At 43.1% G+C, this 22,739-nt stretch overlaps 2 protein-coding genes across 5 annotated transcripts in view; both read right to left on the bottom strand.

Moving 5' to 3' along the window:
- Nucleotides 1-1,356: 1,356 nt before the first annotated feature.
- LOC115150174 (homeobox protein AKR) lies at nt 1,357-9,021 on the bottom strand. 2 transcript variants are annotated; one of them, XM_029693167.1, is made up of 3 exons: nt 8,714-9,021; nt 6,392-6,636; nt 1,357-5,163 (listed from the first exon to the last, which is right to left on the bottom strand). In XM_029693167.1, the coding sequence occupies exons 1-3, from the start codon at nt 8,730-8,732 to the stop codon at nt 4,060-4,062; spliced, it is 1,368 nt and encodes a 455-aa protein (XP_029549027.1). In that variant the 5' UTR covers nt 8,733-9,021; the 3' UTR covers nt 1,357-4,059. The 2 variants fall into 2 exon arrangements, with proteins under 2 accessions (XP_029549027.1, XP_029549028.1); XM_029693168.1 differs by lacking the exon at nt 8,714-9,021 and adding an exon at nt 7,988-8,690.
- A 6,986-nt stretch (nt 9,022-16,007) lies between these two features.
- Nucleotides 16,008-22,739, bottom strand: part of LOC115150172 (disks large-associated protein 4-like) — a 179,469-nt gene continuing 172,737 nt past the window's right edge. For all 3 annotated transcript variants that reach the window (XM_029693164.1, XM_029693166.1, XM_029693165.1), the window contains 2 exons: nt 21,137-21,301; nt 16,008-18,425 (listed from right to left, as the gene is read on the bottom strand). In XM_029693164.1, coding sequence (XP_029549024.1) covers nt 18,186-18,425; nt 21,137-21,301 — 405 coding nt within the window. In that variant the 3' untranslated portion in view covers nt 16,008-18,185. The remainder of the gene's footprint in view (nt 18,426-21,136; nt 21,302-22,739) is intronic.

Here is a 22,739-nt window from a genome sequence, read left to right as displayed (position 1 = left end):
TCACCAATCAGGCCTTTACTATTCAGCCCGCTTGGAGTTTTCCAAAAGGCATCTAAAGGACTCGCAGACCATGAGAAACAAGATTCTCTGGAGTGATGAAACCAAGATGGCCTAAATGCCAAGCGTCACATCTGGAAGAAACAGGCACCGCTCATCACCTGGCCATTACCATCCCTACGGTGAAGCATCATGCTGTGGGGATGTTTTTCAGCGGCAGGGACTGGGAGACAAGTCAGAATCGAGGGAAAGATGAACAGAGCAAAGTACCGAGAGATCCTTGATGAAAACCTGCTCCAAAGAGCCCAGGACCTGAGACTGGGGCAAAGGTTCACCTTCCAACTGGACAACGACCCTAAGTACACCCAAATAGACTCTAGGCTGTAATCGCTGCCTAAGGTGCTTCAAAGTACTGAGTAAAGGGTCTGAATACTTATGTAAATGCAATTATTTTTTTATAAATTAGCAAACTTCTTTTTTTGCTTTTTTTTGCTTTAAAGTTTTGCTTTATTGTTATGGGGTCCCGTGTGTAGATTTTTTCCATCTCAATCTAATCCATTTTTGAATAAGGTAACGTGGAAAAAGTGAAGGGGTCTGAATACTTTCCAAATGCACTCTGTTTGGCACCAATATGCATGCATTTGTGTTTTGTGTTTGTCCAGGTATTTTGTGGTTAGTGTACATCAAGCCTTTGATAGTCAGTGCAAAAAAATAAAAGGGGGGGGGGTCAATGCAAATAGTGCAGGTAGTCATTTGAAAGTTTAATTTAACTAGGCAAGTCAGTTAAGAACAAATTCTTATTTACAATGACGGCCTACTCCGGCCAAACCCAGACGACGCTGGGCCAATTGTGCGCCGCCCTATGGGACTCCCAATCACGGTTGGTTGTGATACAGCCCAGATTCGAACCACGGTGTCTGTAGTGACGCTTCTAGCATTGAGATGCAGTGCCTTAGACCACTGCTCCACTCGGGATCCAAATGAACTGTTCCAAGTCTTATGGCTCGGGAGGTAGAAGCTGTTAAGGAGGAGCCTTTTGGTCTCAGACATGGTGCTCCGGTACAGCTTGCCATGCGGTAGCAGAGAACAGTCTATAACTTAGGGCGTTCCTCTGACACCGCCTGGTATAGAGGTCCTGGATGGCAGGAAGGTGACCATCAAAAAGGTTCAGTAGACCTTTGGACTCAACTTAGATAAATTGTTGTCTTGGATAAAACTGGGGGAGGAGGGCATCCATGGCACAATATCTTGCTCATGTAAATTCTGTGTCAATCTTTGTGCTTCGAGACAAAATTGACAAAAGGACATTGTAATGTGATATTGCAGTTCAGTTATACATAGAAACAAACAGCACATGGATCAGCATATGAAAAGAAAAAAAACATTTATTCTCTGAAATGCTTGTACAAAACACATTTAAAGTTTAAGGCATATATTGCACAGACTATTCAAAAGTTTCTATGTAGAAGGGGTATGTTCCCTCAATCCCAGGTTTAAGGCACGATAGCCAGTTATACTTTCAATACATCAGCCATGATTCATACAGTGAAATGGAAAAACATCTTTAGGATGCAATTGGTCATATTGAAAAGCTACACATTGTCATTTCAGCTACGATTCATGCCAAAAGAAAAACACCTGACTTTGATGAATTTACATGCATTTTCACATTGGCATCTACGACCCAAGTTTCATTCTGCATCCAAAACCTGATATATATATATATATATATCTTTCTAAATAATGTCCAGTATCCAGCTGTTTCCAGTATCGCAAAAGTAACATGTAGTATTGTATAAGTGTAATAATGAATAAACCACGTACCCGCTTAGTTGTACTGTATATCTATTCACACCATTATTTCTTACAAATCACTATGACCAGGAACCCTTCTTACCCCCAAACTGTTTAAGAAGGAGGTAAAGGCTCAGACGCACCAATAGTGTTTGCTGGCCGAGAATACTGAGCACCTGTGAGCATAATTTGCCAACCGGGTGCGCACCGATTTTACACGTAGAAACGCATTCAAACGTTTGCAGTCAATATACAGCAGGTCTCTAAAAGACAGCACGCTGAATGACAGGCAGAATGCTAGATCCACATTGGGTGCGGTGTGTGCGAGCCTTAGAACTCTTCAGCACATCTCCATTAGTGGAGTACCTGTACGATCTACCTTTCCCAATGACAAATCAGGAAACAATGCCGACATCCAGCCGTATGAAAGAAATTGAGGGGTAGCCTACATATCTGGGAGACATGACAGAGAGAATGGGATCAGTGCGTGTCACAAACCCAGGCTAATAATAACAAAATTCCATATCCGCTCTTCTCATGCTTATTTCTAGCTGGAAGATAAAACATTTGCTGGAATTGTAACACCATGGTATTTTCAAAGCTTAACAGTTGAAAAGAACAGAGAAAAGACTAAGTTGGACCTGTTTGAACTGACCTGACAGAATATAAGACTTTGCAGCAGCACAGTGTGTTCACGTAGGGTCTCTAATGTTTGTGCTGCGTCTAAAGTTAAGATTTGGCCATAAAAATGTGGTATATGAACTAAGACCGTTTCATGGAAACTACAACCGTATAGAATGAGTAACACTGAGGAGAGGATATAGTCCACTAACAGAGGGAAAATACAGAGAGGAAAGGAGAGTCACATTTTCCAGACAGTTTGCTTCTCAATAACCTCAACATTGATCAATGACTTCAATACAACACTGACCAGCCTTTGTCATCCAAGGGAACAACTATGAGTATTTCAATTAAGACATTTTGGTTTGAAATACAAGGACCAAATCTTAAGGCTCCAATGATTCGCTACTTGGGTCAAACCCTCTCCAAACAGGATGACCCAAAAGCTTGAAAATGTTTGTAACAGTCTTCATCCATCAACTTATGGCATACTAGGGCACTTGCCTGACGGCGTCACCTGACTAAGCCTTTAGCGTCGACCACAAAAATTGAGTTCTGTTACATGACCTTACGGTCACACACACACAGGGATGCTACCTCCTTCACATCCACATTAAAAACACATCCCAGGAAATCATACACAATACATAAAGATAAGAGAGCAATACAAAAAAAACATTCCTCTTTTTTCATATATACACACACAAATACTGCTTACCTGCTGAGATACTATTTTGGAAATGGGTTTAAATGAATATAAAAAAAAAAAAATGGTAGTGTTCATATTCTTTGCGACTGATGATTTTGGGTGTGTCTTAATTGTAGAATCCCTGGTGGCCACGTTTACAGTAGCTTTAAGGCAAGGAGAGAGAAGGACATTGGAGCTGTGCAGTCAGGCACACTGCAGTACAATCAATTTCCCTTCCGCCTGTCTTCCGGCATTGTGAGGAGAGGGGGAAGGGGGCGTCGGAATGCTCAAGATTGTGAAGGCCGGACTACATTTTTTTTAAATCTAAAGTGCATAAACTGTACTGGAGGAGCATGACACTAGCGCTTGAAACAAACAAACACGGTTGTCTCAGCCCCAAGTCCGCCCTTGTTTAGCCTTGGTGGGAATGATTGACAGGCTAGGCAGCCAGGGTTTAAAGTCATCGAGTTCCGCTTTATACATTCAACCAAGTCCGGTACTGCTACTGATCAGGCTAGATCTGCTGGTGCTGGCTTCAATACTTAAAAAATGTGTAACAGAGGAAGGAAATGTCCTCCTTACCCTCGTTTGGAAATGGTTGAGATAGTAGAGTTCAAAACTACATAATAGAACTTTGTGTTGTCATTCTTATGTTGACGTCACATTTAACCCATACTCTGGAATGTTGACAAGTTGACAGCTTCTGCCCAGCAACAGCCTCTATTGGATAAAATATATTTTTTTAAAGTCCTGATAAAAAAATGCTTTAAAAAAGCACCGTCTTTAAAACACTTGTCTTTCCATCCCAGTGTCTGATGTATATGACAGTTCTGTCATATTCAAACTGCGGATCACAGACATACAGGATCAGTGGGTTGATGAAAGGAATATGTTCTCAGATATATTTATATACACAGCTTGGTGCGCCCCCACATACAGACCAGGGTATGGCCGTGGCTCTAGTTGACTGTCTCGCTGACAGCATGCAGGGTGTGCTGTGCCCCCCACACTGTGGCTATGGGAGTCTGTGCCACAGGACCAGGCTGTCGGACTGGAGCGTCGCTGTGGACCATGCTCCACACACTGGCCACCGACTGGGCCCTCTGGACACTGCTGCTGCTGGGGATGGAGGAAGGAAGGCCTAGGAATGGGGTGAGGGCTGGTGGAGGTGCTTGGACTAGGGCTAAAGTTGGGGGTGATATTGGGACAGGGGATAAAGTTAGTGCATGTGTGAAGGTTTGAACAGGGCTTTGGGCCGGCACAGGGGGTTTGGTTGGTGCAGGGATGAAGGTTGGGACAGGGGTTGAAACTGGCACTAGGACTGGAATTTGGGCTGGGTGAGGAGGCAGACTTGGAGCAGGAATGAAGGCAAAGGCTGGGGTGAGTTTAGTTGCTGAAGAGACCGTGACGGGGCTTGGGACTGAAACTGGGGACACCACAACCTTTTCCGTGGGACTCTGCTCTCTGGGCGAGTTCAGTGTAGCTTGGCTCGGCTCTGGTGGAAGGGTCAGACCCATAGCACTGCTGCAGTCCGTGGCCTCTGTAGTGGCCTTCGTCTGACTCTCATGCTCAGCAGCCCTCTGGAGAGCTGCGTCCACCAGCAGCCTCAAGTCACTGAAGTCCTGGCCGGGGCACAGCTCTGGAGGGGTGGGGGGTGGCGTGTTGAATAGCCCACCAGTGGGACTGGCGCTGATAACCGTAGAGCCCTTCTCCTCGGCCTCCCTCAGGAGAACGTGCATGTCCAGCTGCATCAGGGCCTGGACGCAGCAGCCCTCTTGGCCTGGGTAGCCGGCTCCCGTCAGAATGGCCGTGGCTGTGTTGCCCAGGAGGCTGAGGTCCAGTGTGGGGGCTGGCCGGATGACCGAGGGCCGGAGTGGGGGCAGGGCTGGTGAGGGGACCGAGGAGGTGGGGCTTTCAGGGGAGCTACCTCCACCACCAGTGGATGAGCGACCCTCACCTTTTCCTGCCCGCCTGGAGATGGTGAAATGGGTGGGGTCTTTGCCATCCTTGCGGAGCAGGTCAGGGAGGAGGCGGCGACGGGCATTGATGAACCAGTTGCATATCTGAAAAAAAGTGGAAGAAGTTCCTTTAACAACAATGCCTGCATGACTGGGAAAACAAACTGGGTACATCTCAAGGGCCCAACAAGTCACTTAGAAAGTATTTTTTTGTTTAGTGTACCAAGTCATCTAGAAGACCCTAATAATTAGCTCAGCTGACGCGTATAAAGTGTTCAAACTGGGCCGAGGCCAGTTGTTTGGGAATAGACTTCCGCCGACATATTCTCAGTCTCCCTCGCCTTTAGGCCTGGTTTACCGCCCTCTAGTGGGAAACATCTCCCCCACACAGTGAGATGAGGGACCTCAGACTGTTGGCATTAAAGAAGTCTAGGGTGAAAAATGAGCCACAGAGAAATGCACAGCCAGCCAGGGGCACAACACTGCAGCCCGGCTGGCTGCCGGCTACAAGTCAACTAGAAGACCCTAATAATTAGCTCAACTGACTCATATGATAAAGAGTTAAAACTGGGCCGGCTGTCTGCTCCACTTTGCGCTAGCCTCTTGCTCTGTCTGCTCATGTCACCAACTCCTGGGGTGTGAGAGTGTGTGTGTATTGGAGGGAAGAAGAAACATCACATGGTTGGCCTACAAGGGCTGCTGTAACGGTGTCAGATTCATCTGTACAGTAGTACATCAGTCATTGGACATTTGCTACACTGTTGTGAAACACCAAAGGGCTGAAGTACGATGATAAGTACGAAGTAAATATCATGGGATGGATCGCTGTTTATAGAATACTTAGCAACGGCCTGAAGTAGGCCTATAGGTGCTGTGGCGTTTATCGCCCCGCACACGAGGCCATTAGAGAACACTATCTGATAAACAACCATCTTCGACAGGGAGAGTAGGTCGTCGTGGCTTCATCTAGCCCCAAGTGTCTGCTGTGAACAACTGTTTACACTGCATCAGGAGCTAATGAGCATATCTGGAACCATTCAACTGGAGGACATTGTAAATCATTTATTTCAACACTACACTTGTCAGGGGAGCATGCTGAAACTGAACCTAAAATGTATAACAAGTTATAACAGTGTGAGTTTAAATCTATCCAGCCTTGTTAGGGTCAGTGAGAGATCTACCCCACAGCATAATCAAAACTTAACATGAACTATGAAGGCCACAATGATTAATAGTAACCACATAGTATAACCTTACAGGCACTTGACATTTTACCATGTGCAGGCTTTCCTTCATTAATTTTGCTTTGACAATGTTAGGCTGGTCCACTCACCTGTAGCACGGAGAGGCTGGTCTGATCTGACAGGCTGAGTTTCTCCTGCTCTGAAGGGTAGGCGTTGTAGCGGTGCTCGTACAGCCAGGTCCGCAGCACAATAACCGCCTCCTTGGGCAGGTTGCCGCGGCGACGCCGCTTGCCCGAGCCGCCTCCTGACAGGTCAAGGGGAAAGCCGTCATCCTCAAAGGGGTCGCTGTCAGACATGGCTGACGACAGCTCCTGTATCTGCTCCTCTTCCAGAGCTGAGGACAGGAAGGGGGGGTCAGTTTGGCAGTGTTTGTATGGTGGACACTTCACAGGGTTGGACATCACTAATTTGTTATGGAATGTATTGTGTTCCCTCCAAATCAGAGATTGCCATGTTACGTATCTATTTATTGTGTAGGCCTGTTTGGTATTGTACATTCACCAACCTATAAAGAAATAGGTTTGGTGGAGGGTTGAATTGAGAGGCTTGTTTACAGAAAACAGATGGAAGACAAGAGGTGACCTGTGCCAATTAGCCATCTAGTATGCTCTGTGCACCTGTGTGTAAGCTTAACTCTGAAGTGTAGTGTTGTCTGATGAAGGGACCCATATGCATCTGCATCTGTCCATATGCATCTGTCCATATGCATCTGTCCAAAACTGATACAGTAAGTGCCTACTTTTTATTTGAAGGATTCTTTCACTGATGTACAATAAGGGCAATATGTTTCAAACGCCTTATTGCAAGCGATGAATTACATTTGTAAACATTAACCGTGTCTGGATTGTAGTTCACATGGGGCTGTCGTGGGTCGAAGTAAACGGTTGCGAACTGTATGGAGAAGACATAATGCCATCTAGAGTTAGAGACCTAGTATGGGTGTAGCAGTCAGGTAAGCACAACTGAAAGCATTCAGCAATGATAACTTACTATTAAAGTGAAGTGCCATTAATTGAACCAAGACACATTCAGAACAATATATTCAAAATCTTCATTCCCCAAATCACTATATGTTGCACGGGGGGGGGGGGGGCAACTCAAAATGGAGCATGCTTTCTCCCAGGGTATAGAATGCAGTAAATGTCTTTCTCTGGTTGAAATCTGACCCCCGGGGGCAGCCTGTCCTTACAAAGGAGATTGTGTGCATATCACCATCTCCAGCGGCGGGCGATCTATAGACCGTGCAAGGGACCATTTTCACCTCTTGCCAGGAATTCAGAGTCCTGGAGACACCTCTCACTTGTTTGTATGCCCAAATTGAATGTGCTTCCAATTGTTTACAGTACGTTAGCGGCTATAATCTTTTAAAACGTTTTACGTGCATGAAATGGCAAAACTGATAATTGATTAAAGCAAACTAAATATGCCAACGAGTTAAATTGGTAAAATAGTTATTTTTATACTGTCTAAAACACTGGCATGTCAGTGGTTTGAGTTGTGCTGTCAATATTTTGTCCATTGAACAGCTTGAAAGTAGCAGCTAAAGTTACTAGCGATCCCGTTACACCGCTGGTAATGAACTGTATCTTAGCTAGTAGCTAATGAATGCACTCCAGGTGGGTCATAAAAGGTGGATCATTTGAGCTAACTAGTTTGATGAGGTTAGCTTGAGTCAGTTAACTTACATGTCACACGCTGTTCCTCTATCAAACCTCAACTGTCTACAAAGCAAAGGCCGTTCTTTATCTTAGAGCTAATATGATATTTTCTAAATACTCAATGCGTTAAAACTTCAAAGGCGTGAGCAGAAATCGAGTTGCTAAATTCACTAAAATCCTCAAGGGGAAAAAGGCATTGCAGCCAACGTAACTTAGCTAGTTAACTAGCTAGCTTTTAAGGCTAGCAGGCTACAAAGCAAACAATGAAGTTCGCGTCAGTGATTGGCATTCTGTTTTGTTCCATTCAATTTCGTCTCGTGCAGTTAACTAACATTGTTCAAATAAAATTAAAATATCTAGCTGAAAGCTATCAATTTCTAAATGCAAAAAAATAGCGAAAATAACTAAATCCTGTTAGAGCTCGAAAAATGAGCAAAGAAAACATTGACTAAGTTTGCTAGCCATCTTCCCATCGTCACGTAGCAAACGTACAAAGAACCCTTTGAACGCACGCCATAGCGCATGTAGGACTGTTCTGTCGCTCCGCCAGATGGACACCATGCTTGCTTCCAAAGATAACTAGCTGGTTAGCTGTCCCTCCAAATTCAAACAAACACACGCTGCATTTGCTCGCAACAAAAAACTGCATTCCATTTAACACCAACAGGCGGGCACACCAGGCAAACCGTCAGACGCGGTCAGGGCAACAATTAATACCTGGAAATAAAAATAACATGGCTAATTTCTGCCTACCTCGTTTTAGGGGTTTCATTCTTTGTTGATGGCTTGCTCGAAAACACGCAGCTGTCGAAGTTCCTTGTAAAATGCTTGCCCCGGTTAAATGTTGACAAAGCGAGATTTTGTTTCCAAGCGCTAAAGGTGTTGCACGTTTTTACTTGGCTTTTCAAGGCTTCAAATCTGTTTTTCTTGCGACATAAGCGTGCTGTTCTATCGCGTTTCGAATTCTAGCTAGAACAAATGTTTCATAATTTGTGTCGCTCAGTTCCTTTTACCTGCAGAAGCAAAGCCAACTCTATACCAATCTGACAGTAGAAGATGGAATGATCCCGCCTCCTGTATCTGCGCGATCCAATCACGGCTCTTTCTTTCCAGCAGACATGCCGTGTCATCATTCCTGACTGAGTGACAGGCGAAGCATTTCATTCAAAATCCAGTACAAGATTTTATTGAATAATGTTGTTTTGTTTCCGACATTATTGAAATTAACACACACGACCTCTTTTTTGCCAACATATTATAGTGGCCAGTAAACCAAGATTTCCTCATGTACTCGGAATATGCGTTTATTATGTAACCGAAACGATCATATTTTCTTGTTACATAAACGGGATCAAAAATCTTAACAGCAACAGTGCGCCACGGCCACTAATGGATGCAGTAATAAACAGTAAAAAATCTGGTCAATAGAACAGCAGAATCTTCCCAACAACTGCAGGAGAAAGTCGAGGCTTTCTCACCTTGCTCCCATCCTCTTTCATATGCAGCAAAATACTCAAGGTGCTGTACATGGGGCTGCCTCTGAAAGCTTGTTGTTGCCACTGCAAAATATCTACATGCCCGGCATTATTATTTTAGTTTTTGTTTCGCACGTAGGTAGGAATTTGCATTATGTGATAATACAATGTGACAAGACTGTAAACAGTCACTGGTGTGGAAGACTAACCAAATGACGCACTAGACAGACTACAATCTCTAGATTGACTAGATTAGATTATAGACTAGCCTCTATAGCCTTGTGTAGATTATAATAATCACATTACTCACTATAATACAATCATCTCTGACACCATCAACCCGATAGAGGATTAACAAAATAACCACTGTGAACGTTTTGAGAAAGTATTCTGTGCATTTTATTGAATGATATTCTCTCTTCATAGTATTTTACAGTACATATTTGAACAAATGAGCTCATTGTAATTGTATAAATAAATCTACAGCATTGTAAAAGATGGAGTGGTTCTCTGCATTCAGATTTCATTCTTATTTACAACAGAAGGTGATTTGACTTGCCTAGTTAAATAAAGGTTAAATAAAAATAAAATAAATTGATTAGCACATGGGGAATTACTAGCTGGTCTCAGATCTGTTTGTGCTGCATGACAATGACCATAGTAGTTGGCAAGCCAAGACACAGCACGAGCAGATCTGGGACCAGGCTATGGAATTGCTTTATCATAAACTGTTCATCTTAACATATACCAATTGTACTTAATTTACTATTCCACAATATGCTTTAATGTTACCAGAGTAGATATAAATACAAGAATCATAGTAAATCTAATTTTATGAACAAAACAACCACTCATTCACATTTTATCTCAACCCTTTATACTAAACCGAAACCCTGACATACACAGCCTAACTTGTAAAGCATGATCAATTGAACAAATCCTAGTCAATAAAATATATGCTTGTTTGATAAAATATTTCATTATTGTTTGTTATAGTCAAAAAATGTTTTGCTACATATCTCTTCTGCTAAGAGTGTTGGTTCTTCCACACTCCCAACCCTTGTAGGCCAAGGGTACAAACCAAAGTGCACAGACAATTCAGGAGGGGGCTTCTTTTTGCTTTGTAGGCCTTTGAACCAGGGGAATGGGTTGACAGGTACCCTTACCTTGGGCTACACTTTCCGGAATGCTGTGACCCAACAACCCCTCAAAAGTCTTGTTAAAGCCTAGCGTTGAGAGTAATGTACTGTAAATCAGTTCAAAGGGACTTCAGTCTCACAGAAATTAGTTTGCTATTAGTTTGCTGTATTGTCCAAGCGAGTATGGCAAGTGTCCACCACAACAGTCATGTCCTCTAGAAGTTCGAAATTGTCAAAAAATGTACAGGAAATTTTTCTGCAGTTAGAATTCCATAGTGAACACATCCAAAAATATTGTTTCCTCCCCTAATATTTCACACTTACTAACAGCAGCGGTGAGTTGGGTCAAAACAGGCGCAGTGAAAACTCCTAAAAATAAACTGAGAAAAAACCCTGCTGAAGTATAGGGAGTTAGGGTGTGAAAGGCGAACAGCAACACTAAATAAAGAGGACCCAGACCATTGCCACACATTACACATTTTGTAAGTCTTGAAAATATAAGAGCTGTGAATTATACAAGAGCTGTGAATTATAAGACAGTCTAAAACATCTCTTCCTTGTCAGGTTTGCTACAAATGTATTGTTTGGTAGGCCTAAAACGCATAGGAATATCAAGTGAATACTTAACGCATAGAAACAACATGGCCAAATGCAGTTTCATAGAACACATTAAGTCAATATACAGTACACACATCGTGTAATCCACACCAAAGAGACCATGATGAAATTGTTGTTGTTGGTTTTAGAGTACTTCCAACTGCCCTTTATAAATTCCACAGCCACTTCACCTGGAAACTAGGAAAGTGAATAAATAGCCTTGTAATTTTAAGCAAATGCGACAGTATGTGAATAAATAAACCAATTCAATGCTCTTAGGCTAGGCATATATCTCCAAAACAATAGCATACAACAACAAAATGAAGGGGTACTGTATGCATGTCACTATGGTTTAAAACACTTCAACAGTGTGCCATAGGATATGATCTTTCACAGAGAGTCAGGACCTTGATGAAATAGGCCTAGGTGTGGTCCTCCGGTTTGTGTATTGGACCAGGACCTTGTTAAATGTATGAGACGAGCCCCTTCCCATAGTCTCTCAGTGACAGATAGTTTCTGTCATTTACGTATTCATGTCTTTGCAGATTAGAGCAGCAGCGGACTGTCTCTCTGTTACCCTGTAATAGCTTTCTGTCCTTGACATACGTCTCTCTCTCACTCTCCCCATATGCATATTGAATTATTTAAATTCCAGTCAGGCACAGACTCAAATCAAAATACAGCTGGTAGGGTCGACCAAAGCTAAGCAGGATTGGGCCTGGTTAGAGCTTCAATGGGAGAGCACTTGGGAACAGTACTTCCAACTGCCCTTTATCAATGTGTGAGAGGGTTTTTTGAGTGCCAAAAGGGGACCACCAACTTTTTATATATTTTTGTTTATTTAACTAGGCAAGTCAGTTAAGAACAAATTCTTATTTACAATGATGGCCTACCCCGGCCAAACCCTCCCCTAACCTGGACAACACTGGGCCAATTGTGTGCCGCCCTATGGGACTCCTGATCACAGCCGGTAGTGATACAGCCCGGGTTCAAACCCAGGTCTGTAGTGACGCCTCTAGCACTGCGATTCAGTGCCTTAGACCGATGCGCCACTCAGAATCCCTGAATGCCCCAGGTTAGTGATGGGGACATCCAATGCTATCAATATGGATACAGTCTGCTTTTCGACTGTAACATCAGTGTTACACTAGTGTATACATCCTTATGATATACTAGGGAAATTGTTTCCATAGCTAGGGCTGACATTGAGGACTTGTGAAGAGCAGAATCAACAATCTCTGCATAATCAAAACAGTTGCTTTGTGAGAAGGTGTTAAAGTTCACAGTTAGCCATTGTTATGTAAATGACAGCTGAAAAGTACCAGTGGCCTGGCTTTGGCCCCAAGTGAGAGCAGGTCCGCTGGAGCCATGACTCAGTGAGACACGGGTGCTGGCCAACGTAGATGGAAACAGAAAGGTCTGAGCCTTTTGGGTAAAACACTGGGGTAAATCCTGTATGGAAATTACATTATTTTCTTTTAACTCCATTCGATGTAATTCATCTCTTTGCAATCTAGCGGGAATCCTATATATTGTTAAAAAAGAGCATGTTATGTTATAACAGATTGTGTCCAAATCCTTGTACATGTCGTTGGACTGCAAGAACATCAGAAAATAGTTAGGACGGTTCCAGAACTAGCAGTGGAAAAACAAATAGCCAGTACTAACTTCGTTGGTCACAACAGCAAGTCAAGAACACAACTTAACAGACGCAGTCACACAAACCCCCTCCTTGGTAAAGGATCATACCAACGACAGACCACTGTCACACAAAGCCTGGAGGCGCTAACGATTGGAGCCATGCTCAAATGGAGGAGCATTCAGATGCCTCAACCAGAGAGGGACCAGAGCCATTGACACCCCACCTTTTACTAAGCAGAGTAAAGGGGCCATTAGCAGCTTAGGCAAACACACAACAGCAAACAATAGCCTGCAATCAAGAGAGATCTCTTCCCAGGAGGGAGTGGATGATGGCCAATACAGCCAGGCCTTTCCAATGCAAAGCCTCAAGCTCACTGTGGAGGTGGGGGGAAAAATACAACAACAAATTTAAAAGAGACATGGAGCAACTATGTAACAAGCAACCCGACATATGGTTGAGTAAAAGTAAATGTCCTTTTTATTCAAGTGAACACATAGTATGTGGCCCATGCAGAGACCCTGGTGTTGCAAGCACCATCTTCCAAATGACGGAGCCATTGTAACATAAGAACCATTAATTGATTAGCAGGGAAAGGTAGTGTTCATTTGCTGGCCATTTGATGTAGCACAACAAATATGGGGGACAAGGAGAAGAAATGTAAAGAAAATGAATTATGCTCAGATGAACCGCAATAAATTGGTGAAGCAATAAGGCATGAGAACCCAGGGACTATCACGTAAATAAGTCAACTAAGGGCTGTTCTAAGGCCTGACGAGGAGCAAACAACCCATTTAATAAAGTTGAGTTTGACCTACACAGTGCAAACGTAGCTGGAGAGTTCCCTTCCTATCACTATGTATGCCCTAGCCACTACTGTATGCCCTAGCCATGTGTATGTCCTAGCCACTACTGTATGCCCTAGCCATGTGTATGCCCTAGCCATGTGTATGTCCTAGCCACTACTGTATGCCCTAGCCACTACTGTATGCCCTAGCCATGTGTATGTCCTAGCCACCCTAGCCACTTCTGTATGCCCTAGCCATGTGTATGTCCTAGCCACTACTGTATGCCCTAGCCACTACTGTATGCCCTAGCCACTACTGTATGTCCTAGCCACTACTGTATGCCCTAGCCATGTGTATGCCCTAGCCACTACTGTATGCCCTAGCCACTACTGTATGCCCTAGCCATGTGTATGCCCTAGCCACTACTGTATGCCCTAGCCATGTGTATGCCCTAGCCACTACTGTATGCCCTAGCCATGTGTATGCCCTAGCCACTACTGTATGCCCTAGCCATGTGTATGCCCTAGCCACTACTGTATGCCCTAACCATGTGTATGCCCTAGCCACTACTGTATGCCCTAGCCATGTGTATGCCCTAGCCACTACTGTATGCCCTAGCCACTACTGTATGCCCTAGCCACTACTGTATGCCCTAGCCATGTGTATGTCCTAGCCACTACTGTATGCCCTAGCCACTACTGTATGCCCTAGCCATGTGTATGCCCTAGCCATGAAAACTGCATGTGTTTTCTCACACGACTAAGAAAGTAACACAGAAATACATTGAGTATACAAAATAATTAGGAACACCTTCTCTTTCCATGACAGACTGACCAGGTGAATCCAGGTGAAGCTATGATCCCTTATCGATGTCACTTCAAATCATTGTAGACGGGGAGGAGACAGGTTAAATAAGGTTAAATAAGGATTTTTAAGCCTTGAGACAATTGAGAAATCGATTGTGTATGTGTGCCTTTCAGAAGGTCAATGGGCAAGACAAAAGATTTTAGTGCCTTTGAACGGGGTATGGTATGTGCCAAGCTCACCAGTTTGTGTCAACAACTGCAAAGCTGCTGGGTTTTTCACACTCAGTTTCCTGTGTGTATCAAGAACGGTCCACCACTTAAAGGACATCCAGCCAACTTGACACAACTGTGGGAAGCATTGGAGTCAACATGGGCCAGTATCACTGTGGAACCCTTTTGACACCTTGTAGAGTCCATGCCCCGACAACTTGAGACTGTTCTGAGGGCAAAAGGGGATGAGGGGTTGCATCTCAATAGTAGGAAGGTGGTCCTAATGTTTAGTATACTCAGTGTATATGCCATTTAGCAGACATGTTTATGCAAATACAATGGTTAGTCATTTGAAGTCATAATTTGATATAAAAACTACTATTGGTTGGAAATATATGGTGGAAAGCATGTTTGTGATGACCAACTGTTAAAAAATGCTGTTCACTGTTAGTATACAGTTCACTCTGCGAGTCTGGCAAGTGAGATCTTTTTAACCCGACTGTGGCACTCCAGGCTGAAGATTCCGCTAGGTACAGATCTAGCATCAGCTTCCCCCCTCCAGTCTTAACTTTAACCATGTGGGGGAAATGCAAAACTTACCCAAGATCAGCATCTAGGAGCAACATCACCCTACACCACTTTGGACAATCAAATACCTACAGTGAGATTCAAACTTTCTTGATCTCTCAACCACAAACAGAGAATATGTTATGATCATTTGATATTTGACAATTTTAATAGGTTTTGTTAGATTACATTTTTTTATCACTTGCCTGGAACCATTTTCCATTCCATTTTCTTTTTAATTAATGTTTTTCTCCTCAATTTTGTGATAGCAAATTGGTAGTTACAGTCTTGTCCCATCGCTGCAACTCCCCTACGGACTCTGGAGAGGCTAAGGTTGAGAGCCAATGCATCCTCCGAAACACGACCCTGCCAAGCCACACTGCTTCTTGACACACTGCTCGCTTAACTCGGAAGCCAGCTGCACCAATTTGTAGGAGGAAACACCGTCCAGCTGGTGACTGGGGTCAGCTTGCAGGCGCCCGGCCCGCCACAAGGAGCCGCTAGAGCACGATGGGACAAGGAATTCCCGGCCGGCCGAACCCTCCCCTAACCTGGACGACACTGGGACAATTGTGCACCGCCTCATGGGTCTCCCAGTCACGGCCGGTTGTGACACAGCCTGGTATCGAACCCAGGTCTGTATTGATGCCTACTATGCAGTGCCTTAGACCGCTGCGCCACTCGGGAGGCCCCCATACCACTTTCACAGGCCTATTAAAAGAGTGAATCAGCTTACTTACTTCCCATAGAGGCACAATGATAATGTATTTATTTTTTTGTACCAACAACAGCATTTTCAAAAACAAAGGATGGCAAAGAAATGACATTTATGTAATGTAATAGAGATTTAATGATTTGTCTCAATTAAAAAGTGTAGGCATTTGGGGATGATATTTAACAAAAACAACAATGGTAGACAGCAATATGACAGGGCGCTTGGTTAAAAAAAACAGTTTCTTCTTCATTCCAGGATGAAATTGTTCCCTCCAAAAGTGTCATGGACAATTGAGATGTAGTGCAAAATATGACCAGTAGGAGGATAAAATAACAACTTCCTGGTTTCACACAGTGTCACTGAAGCATCTCAATAGTCAGATAGGGTTTTCTCTCCTAGTCCCTTCCCTTGTCTCCTTTCCTTTCTCTAGCCATCTCTTTTCAAGAGGGTGTCTGGTCAAGATCCATGATGTGGAAAAATATATTACACTTACATGATTTTAGTCATTTAGCAGACACTTATTTATAGCGACTTACAGGAGTAATTAGGCTTAAGTGCCTTGCTAAAGGGCACAGACAGATATTTTTTACCAAGTCGGCTTGGGGATTCAAACCAGCGACCATTCGGTTACTGGCCAAATGCTCTTAACCGCTTGGCTACCTGCCGCACCATACAGTAGAAAATAACTATAGTAGTACTGAATATTCAGTGTAGTGTATCAATAACAAATTCCCATTGCCGAGTGCAGTGTGCAGCCATTAGTCAAAGTTAATTAATGCTTAACTACAAGTCCAAATTGGGCTTAATTCCATTTAAATTCTCTATAGGAAGGCAATTCAAATCATGGTTGGAGTGACTGGAATTTCACAGTGGAATGGACCACATGTTTTTCCATGTATATTGAGTGATGGTCCCATGTGGGAAACGCACCTGCGCCAACTAATTTACTCATTGAAATACAGTGACGACAAAACAACAAAAGGTTAATTGCAGAGAGAGACGCTGGGGCAGAAGTTGGGGGAAAGAAACCACTCTAACCTTTCAATTCCTGTGATATTGCTGCAACCCAGCTTGAGTTGCTGGAAGTACCTACTTTAAACCTATTGGCTTTTTAAATGTTCAATGAAATAGCCACAATGATGCAACATCATTACGCTGGTAAAGTATATTGAAACAACGAGGAAACAATGCAGACTTAAACACATTTTGCACAGTGGGATTGTTCTCAAAGGTGGTCCTGGTCCTTCACTCTAACCTGAATTATGTTCAATTGCTCTGATATACCCACACCATGATATTACTCATTAGGGCATACCGTAGCAAAAGGTGAAACTGATTAACTGCCAAATGAATATGACCTAGAAATAAATTCACATAGCAATACAAAGAAATGAAAGTACAAAGCGTGGCCATTGTCATGGGACTGTGGACATTGGCTGATGAATACATCCTAAAACTAAAATGGCAGAAAACAATTTCATCTCAATGGAATAGTAGGATATTCAAATTACATTCCAGAAAATATTGACTTGTGAGTGTGTTTTGAGTCAGTTAAGTACCTAAAATGTTATATTAAAAAATAAATCATATGCCTTTAAAAAAATGAACTAAGTAAACATCAATTGTGCTTTCAATAGATCTCACTTATACAAGTAGTGATACTTGTCATTAAATACCCCAATCCCCTATTTTAACCCTTAGTTCTCGGTTCCCTGCTCTCCAAAACCTCTTAGAATCTAGAACTGCTTTGAATGCAGGCAAGGGGCTCTTACAAAACAAATAAAACAAAAAAATACCAGGAAGACATAGATAGCGGAGGGTCTGAAGCATGTGTGTGTGTGTGTGTGTGTGTGCTCCTCTGAGTAAGTGTGTACATTAAACCACATGGTGGTGTTGTGCAAACTACGGGTTGGCCAAGGCATGGGGGGAGGGAGTCAGGGAGGGGCGGCGAAAAGCACAAATGCTTACTCTGTCCGCTTATTAGATCAGTTATAGCCAAGATACAGGTACACCTAAAACAGTCTTGATATAGTTTCTTTAGGAGATAATAATATCATCAATAACCATTTTTATAACTTTCGTAATAATCAAGAGTACTAACAATCGTAACAAGGTTTGTGGTTGAGGTTTTTCCATGGCAGCCTCGTGAGAGGAGACGAGTTCCCCATAGTCTACAGCCCAATAGTTTTTATTTTCTTGTTTCCTCTCTTTCTCACTTAATCTAGATTTGCTGCCACCAGGACCAGCCTACCCTGTGTGTGTATGGCGAGGAGACCCCAACCCTCCATCTCAGAGACGTGTTTGGGCCTCGGGGACGTAGATCTCGATACTGTCGGCACTCTCTGTGGCTGAGTTCTGCCGAACCGAGGCGGCCCTCTTGGCGGCCAGCAGGCGCTTGCGGGCCTCTGTCCGGTGCTTCTCCGCTGAAGAGGTGGAAGATGCGGAGTCGACGCTCTTCTCACGTCCCAGCACCGGCCTCCCCTTAACGGGCTTCTTTGGCACTGGAGGAGGGGGCTCTTTCTGGTCCTCCTAGTGGTGGGCCGCAATGGACAAAGTCAACCGTCAACCACAAGGAAACAGAAGAGACAATTGGGGGGGGGGGGGGGGGGGGTGAGTGAGGATGCAAGGCGTTGTTGCTGTTGAAAGAAAACCTTTTTTTGTTGATGAATTGAAAGGAGTAACTCCCCACTTTGAAGATTTTATGACTTTAGGACCAAGAAAAAGTATTCGAAACAACTTCTGAAGTTTTGTGCTTGTATGTTCATACATGGTAAAATATTGCTTTTTTTTGTTTCCTGAAAAGCTTCAGTTTTGGAGATGCAAGGTTTTCTTCCGAAAGCAACGAAAGGTAATACAGAGGTCATAAAAAAAGAGCATAGTGAGTTTCATTTGGTAGACATGGATCTTTGACAGTGACGTTTGATTATGGTTTCTACAAAATATGTACAAGGAAGTCTAGAATTACAGACAAGATAGACAGAATATGGACAGTGTAGCCAAATATAGGACATTGATGGCAACTCTTCCTTGGACTAGACACTGAATTAATATTGGATCCCTGAAGCCCAAACCAACAATAACCTCTTCTCAAATATGCCTAGTGGGTACGGGCTAGGGGTTGTTTTGGTACTTAAAGAATTAATTTTATAATGAGGACATTGGATGAACCACACTTAATTGACTGCAGTCATAGTGAAATAGTGGCATGAAGTCAAAGTAGTTGAAGCACACATCCACCAAAACATCCACTACTACTCAAAAGTTTGGCGTCACTTAGAAATGTCCTTGTTTTTGAAAGAAAAGCACATTTGTTTGTCCATTAAAATAACATCAAATTGATCAGAAATACAGTGTAGACATTGTTAATGTTGTAAATGACTATTGTAGCTGGAAACGGCTGATTTTTTAAATGGAATATCTACATAGGCGTACAGAGGCCCATTATCAGCAACCATCACTCCTGTGTTCCAATGGCACGTTGTGTTAGCTAATACAAGTTTATTATTTTAAAAGTCTAATTGATCATTAGAAAACCCTTTTGCAATTATGTTAGCACAGCTGAAAACTGTTGTCCTGATTAAAGAAGCAATAAAACTGACCTTCAGACTAGTATCTGGAGCATCAGCATTCGTGAATTCGATTACAGGCTCAAAATGGTCAGAAACAAATAACTTTCTTCTGAAACTCGTCAGTCTATTCTTGTTGGGAGAAATGAAGGCTATTCCATGCCATAAATTGCCAAGAAACTAAAGATCTCGTACAATGCTGTGTACTACTCCCTTCACAAAACAGTGCAAACTGTCTCTAACCAGAATAGAAAGAGGAGTGGGAGGCCCCGGTGCACAACTGAGCAAGTGGACAAGTATATTAGAGTGTCTAGTTTGAGAAACAGATGCCTCACAAGTCCTCAACTGGCAGCTTCATTAAATAGTACCCACAAAACGCCAGTCTCAATGTCAACAGTGAAGAGGCGAATCCGGGATAATGGCCTTCTAGGCAGAGTTCCTCTGTCCAGTGTGTGTTCTTTTGCCCATCTTACACTTTTCATTTTTTTGGCCAGTCTGAGATATGGCTTTCAACTATATATTACAACTAATCACCCCCCCCTACATCATACCAACTAATCACCCCCCCACATCATACCAACTAATCACCCCCCCCCTACATCATACCAACTAATCACCCCCCCCCCCATCATACCACCTAATCAGCATCCCCACCCGCATCATACCAACTAATCACCCCCCCACACGCATCATACCAACTAATTACCCCCCTACCAACCCCACACGCAGTGTCGCACACAGAGAGACACACACCAAAATTAACTATATATTCACGCATACACATAGTCACAAAGAGCTCTCCCTCACACACTCACTTTACTGTCCTTATGGGGACAAAACAATTGATTCCCATTCAAAATCATATTTTTCCTAACCCCTAAACCTAACCCTTAAATCAGGGGTGTCAAATTCATTCCATGGCTGGCCTAGTATGGAAAAATTAAAAAAATTAAAAAAGTATGAAATGTATGCATTCACTACTGTAAGTCGCTCTGGGTAAGAGTGTCTGCTAAATGACTTAAATGTAAATGTAAATGTTTCTGCGAGTTTTTGTTTTTTCCTTTAAATTAAGACCTACACAACCAGGTGATGGGAGTTCTTTACTAATTAGATACCTTAATTCATCAATTAAGTACAAGGGAGGAGCGAAAGTCCGAAGACACTCAGCCCTCCGTGGAATGAGTTTGACACGTGCCTTAACATAACCCTAACCTTAACCCTAAAATAGCCTTGTGGGGACCAGCCAAATGTCCCCTCTTGTCCGAATTTTCCTTGTTTTACTATCCTTGTAAGGACTTCTGGTACACACACACACACACACACACACACACACGAGAGAGCAGAAAGCCAGGCCACATTCCATGACGTGATGCAGCTCTGCCATTACCATACTTAAGACATCAGAGCAGAGCATGTCTTGTACCCCGACATGCATTCTCAAAGGAGGGGCTTAAACCGCAGAAACAGTCATAAACTGTCCTCTTTGAGATTGAGCCCCATGCATGTGTAAAGGGAGGTGCCTTCTCTCAAGCCCCTTCACATTGGGCTGGAAAGCCCCTTTTAGTGTTCACTTCACATAGGGAGGGGGGAAGTGAGAGGGGAGGGAGGAGAGAGGCCGGTTTCGGCGGCTTTCCTACCCCAGCCTGTGCACTGGGCAGCAGGGGTGGGAAGTACCTTCCGCTCGGGGGGCGAGTGGGCCACAGCAGGGGGCTGCCAGTCACTGGACTTCAGGTGGTAGAGCTCATCAAACTTGAGGCTGATGTCCTCGATGGAGAGCTGCAGCAGGTCCCAGAAGCCTGCCAGGTCCTGGGCTGTGGGCCGCAGGTTGGCGTTCACATTCTGAAGGGAGGGAGAAAGGAGAAAATGGGGGAGAAAGAGAGGTGTGGGAAAGTGGAAGCAAATAAAGAAATAGTGAAGAGAGGATGTAAGAAGGGCAGAAAGGGAGAAAAGGAGAGAGGCATGAAGATGAGATTGAAAAGAGGAGAGTGAAATTAAGTCAGTGTTGCTTTGTCCACTTTGACACTAGAGGGAGCTGTCCTACAACACAATGACAGGAGACCTCAAACTGAATAGTTGAATTCCTTCTGACATTTTCTGGGTAGATACTGTGTATGTATTCTGTTGGAAGGTGTGGATGTTGATGCTACTATATTATCATTTAATGTATGCCTGTAAAAAACTTATACTGCTTTATTGGGACTATTCTTAGATTTCCCTATGAAGAAAAAATATATATATTTTTTAAAAGGTGACCACTTGAAGTGACTGACCACTTCACATAAACCGTATGGAATTGGGAGGCACTCTGTTTTGCCTTATCTCCTTTTAAAGTATGTAAAATAAGTCAGTCAGAGCAGATGGATGGGTTGACAGTCACACTTCGACTTGTTTTCTTTCAGTCGACTCGGTGTGACATCTCATTATGGGACACGCCCTCTCTAGCATTCCCCATAGTGAGATAACGCCCTAATTTCCTTCAGAGAACCGGGGCTACATACCGTAACCCATAGATTTTTCCCCCACCTGACTCACTCATTCTGTTACTAATGCTCTTTGTTATGGTTTGGTCTGCTTGTGTTTTTTACCCACACAGCATCTTTGCAGCTGCAACTAGACTGGGGTTTGAGCCCTTATCCAGAGCCTTTTGATTCAACTCTCCGCCATGTTTTTATCATGCTAATTCTGTATTCTGGATCTTCAAATAGGAGAACACACAGAAAAAAAACACACAACAAAAAATGGTAGCACTAGCATGCAAAAAGTGACTTCCTGTGTAATGATATGAAAAGCATCCATAGGAAATTGTCCATAAATACAAAATATTTGTTTTTTTTTTACAAATAGGAACAAAAATATTCTGGATGTCAAACTCTTTTTGAAATGGTACAATGGTTCAGCTTATTTTGGATCAGGGTGCCCTTTCATAGAATTTTATCAGGATAGCACATCATTTCACAATTAATCGCTAACCAAAAAGGTTCACTACACAACCATTAATACAAAACATGAGTTCAATAATATGGCTGCATTAAAATAGACTCCTATTATAACCGACTTAATCAACACAATCAGTAGCCCTTGCTACTCTGATGCTTACACTGAGCTTCATGACGAGATTATCATTATTCATTAAAACTGCATTAACAACCTTAGATTGTCGGTCCTCTGTCTGAATAACTGCTAGTCTCTCTCATTTGAGAGAACATAATACATTCCGAATATGATGACATTGAATTTCCACTGAGAATAGCTAACAGTCAGAAAATGCTACCAACAA

Source organism: Salmo trutta, chromosome 16 (assembly GCF_901001165.1).
Source record: "Salmo trutta chromosome 16, fSalTru1.1, whole genome shotgun sequence".
NCBI lineage: Eukaryota > Metazoa > Chordata > Actinopteri > Salmoniformes > Salmonidae > Salmo > Salmo trutta.
This window is presented reverse-complemented; position numbering and strand designations above follow the sequence as displayed.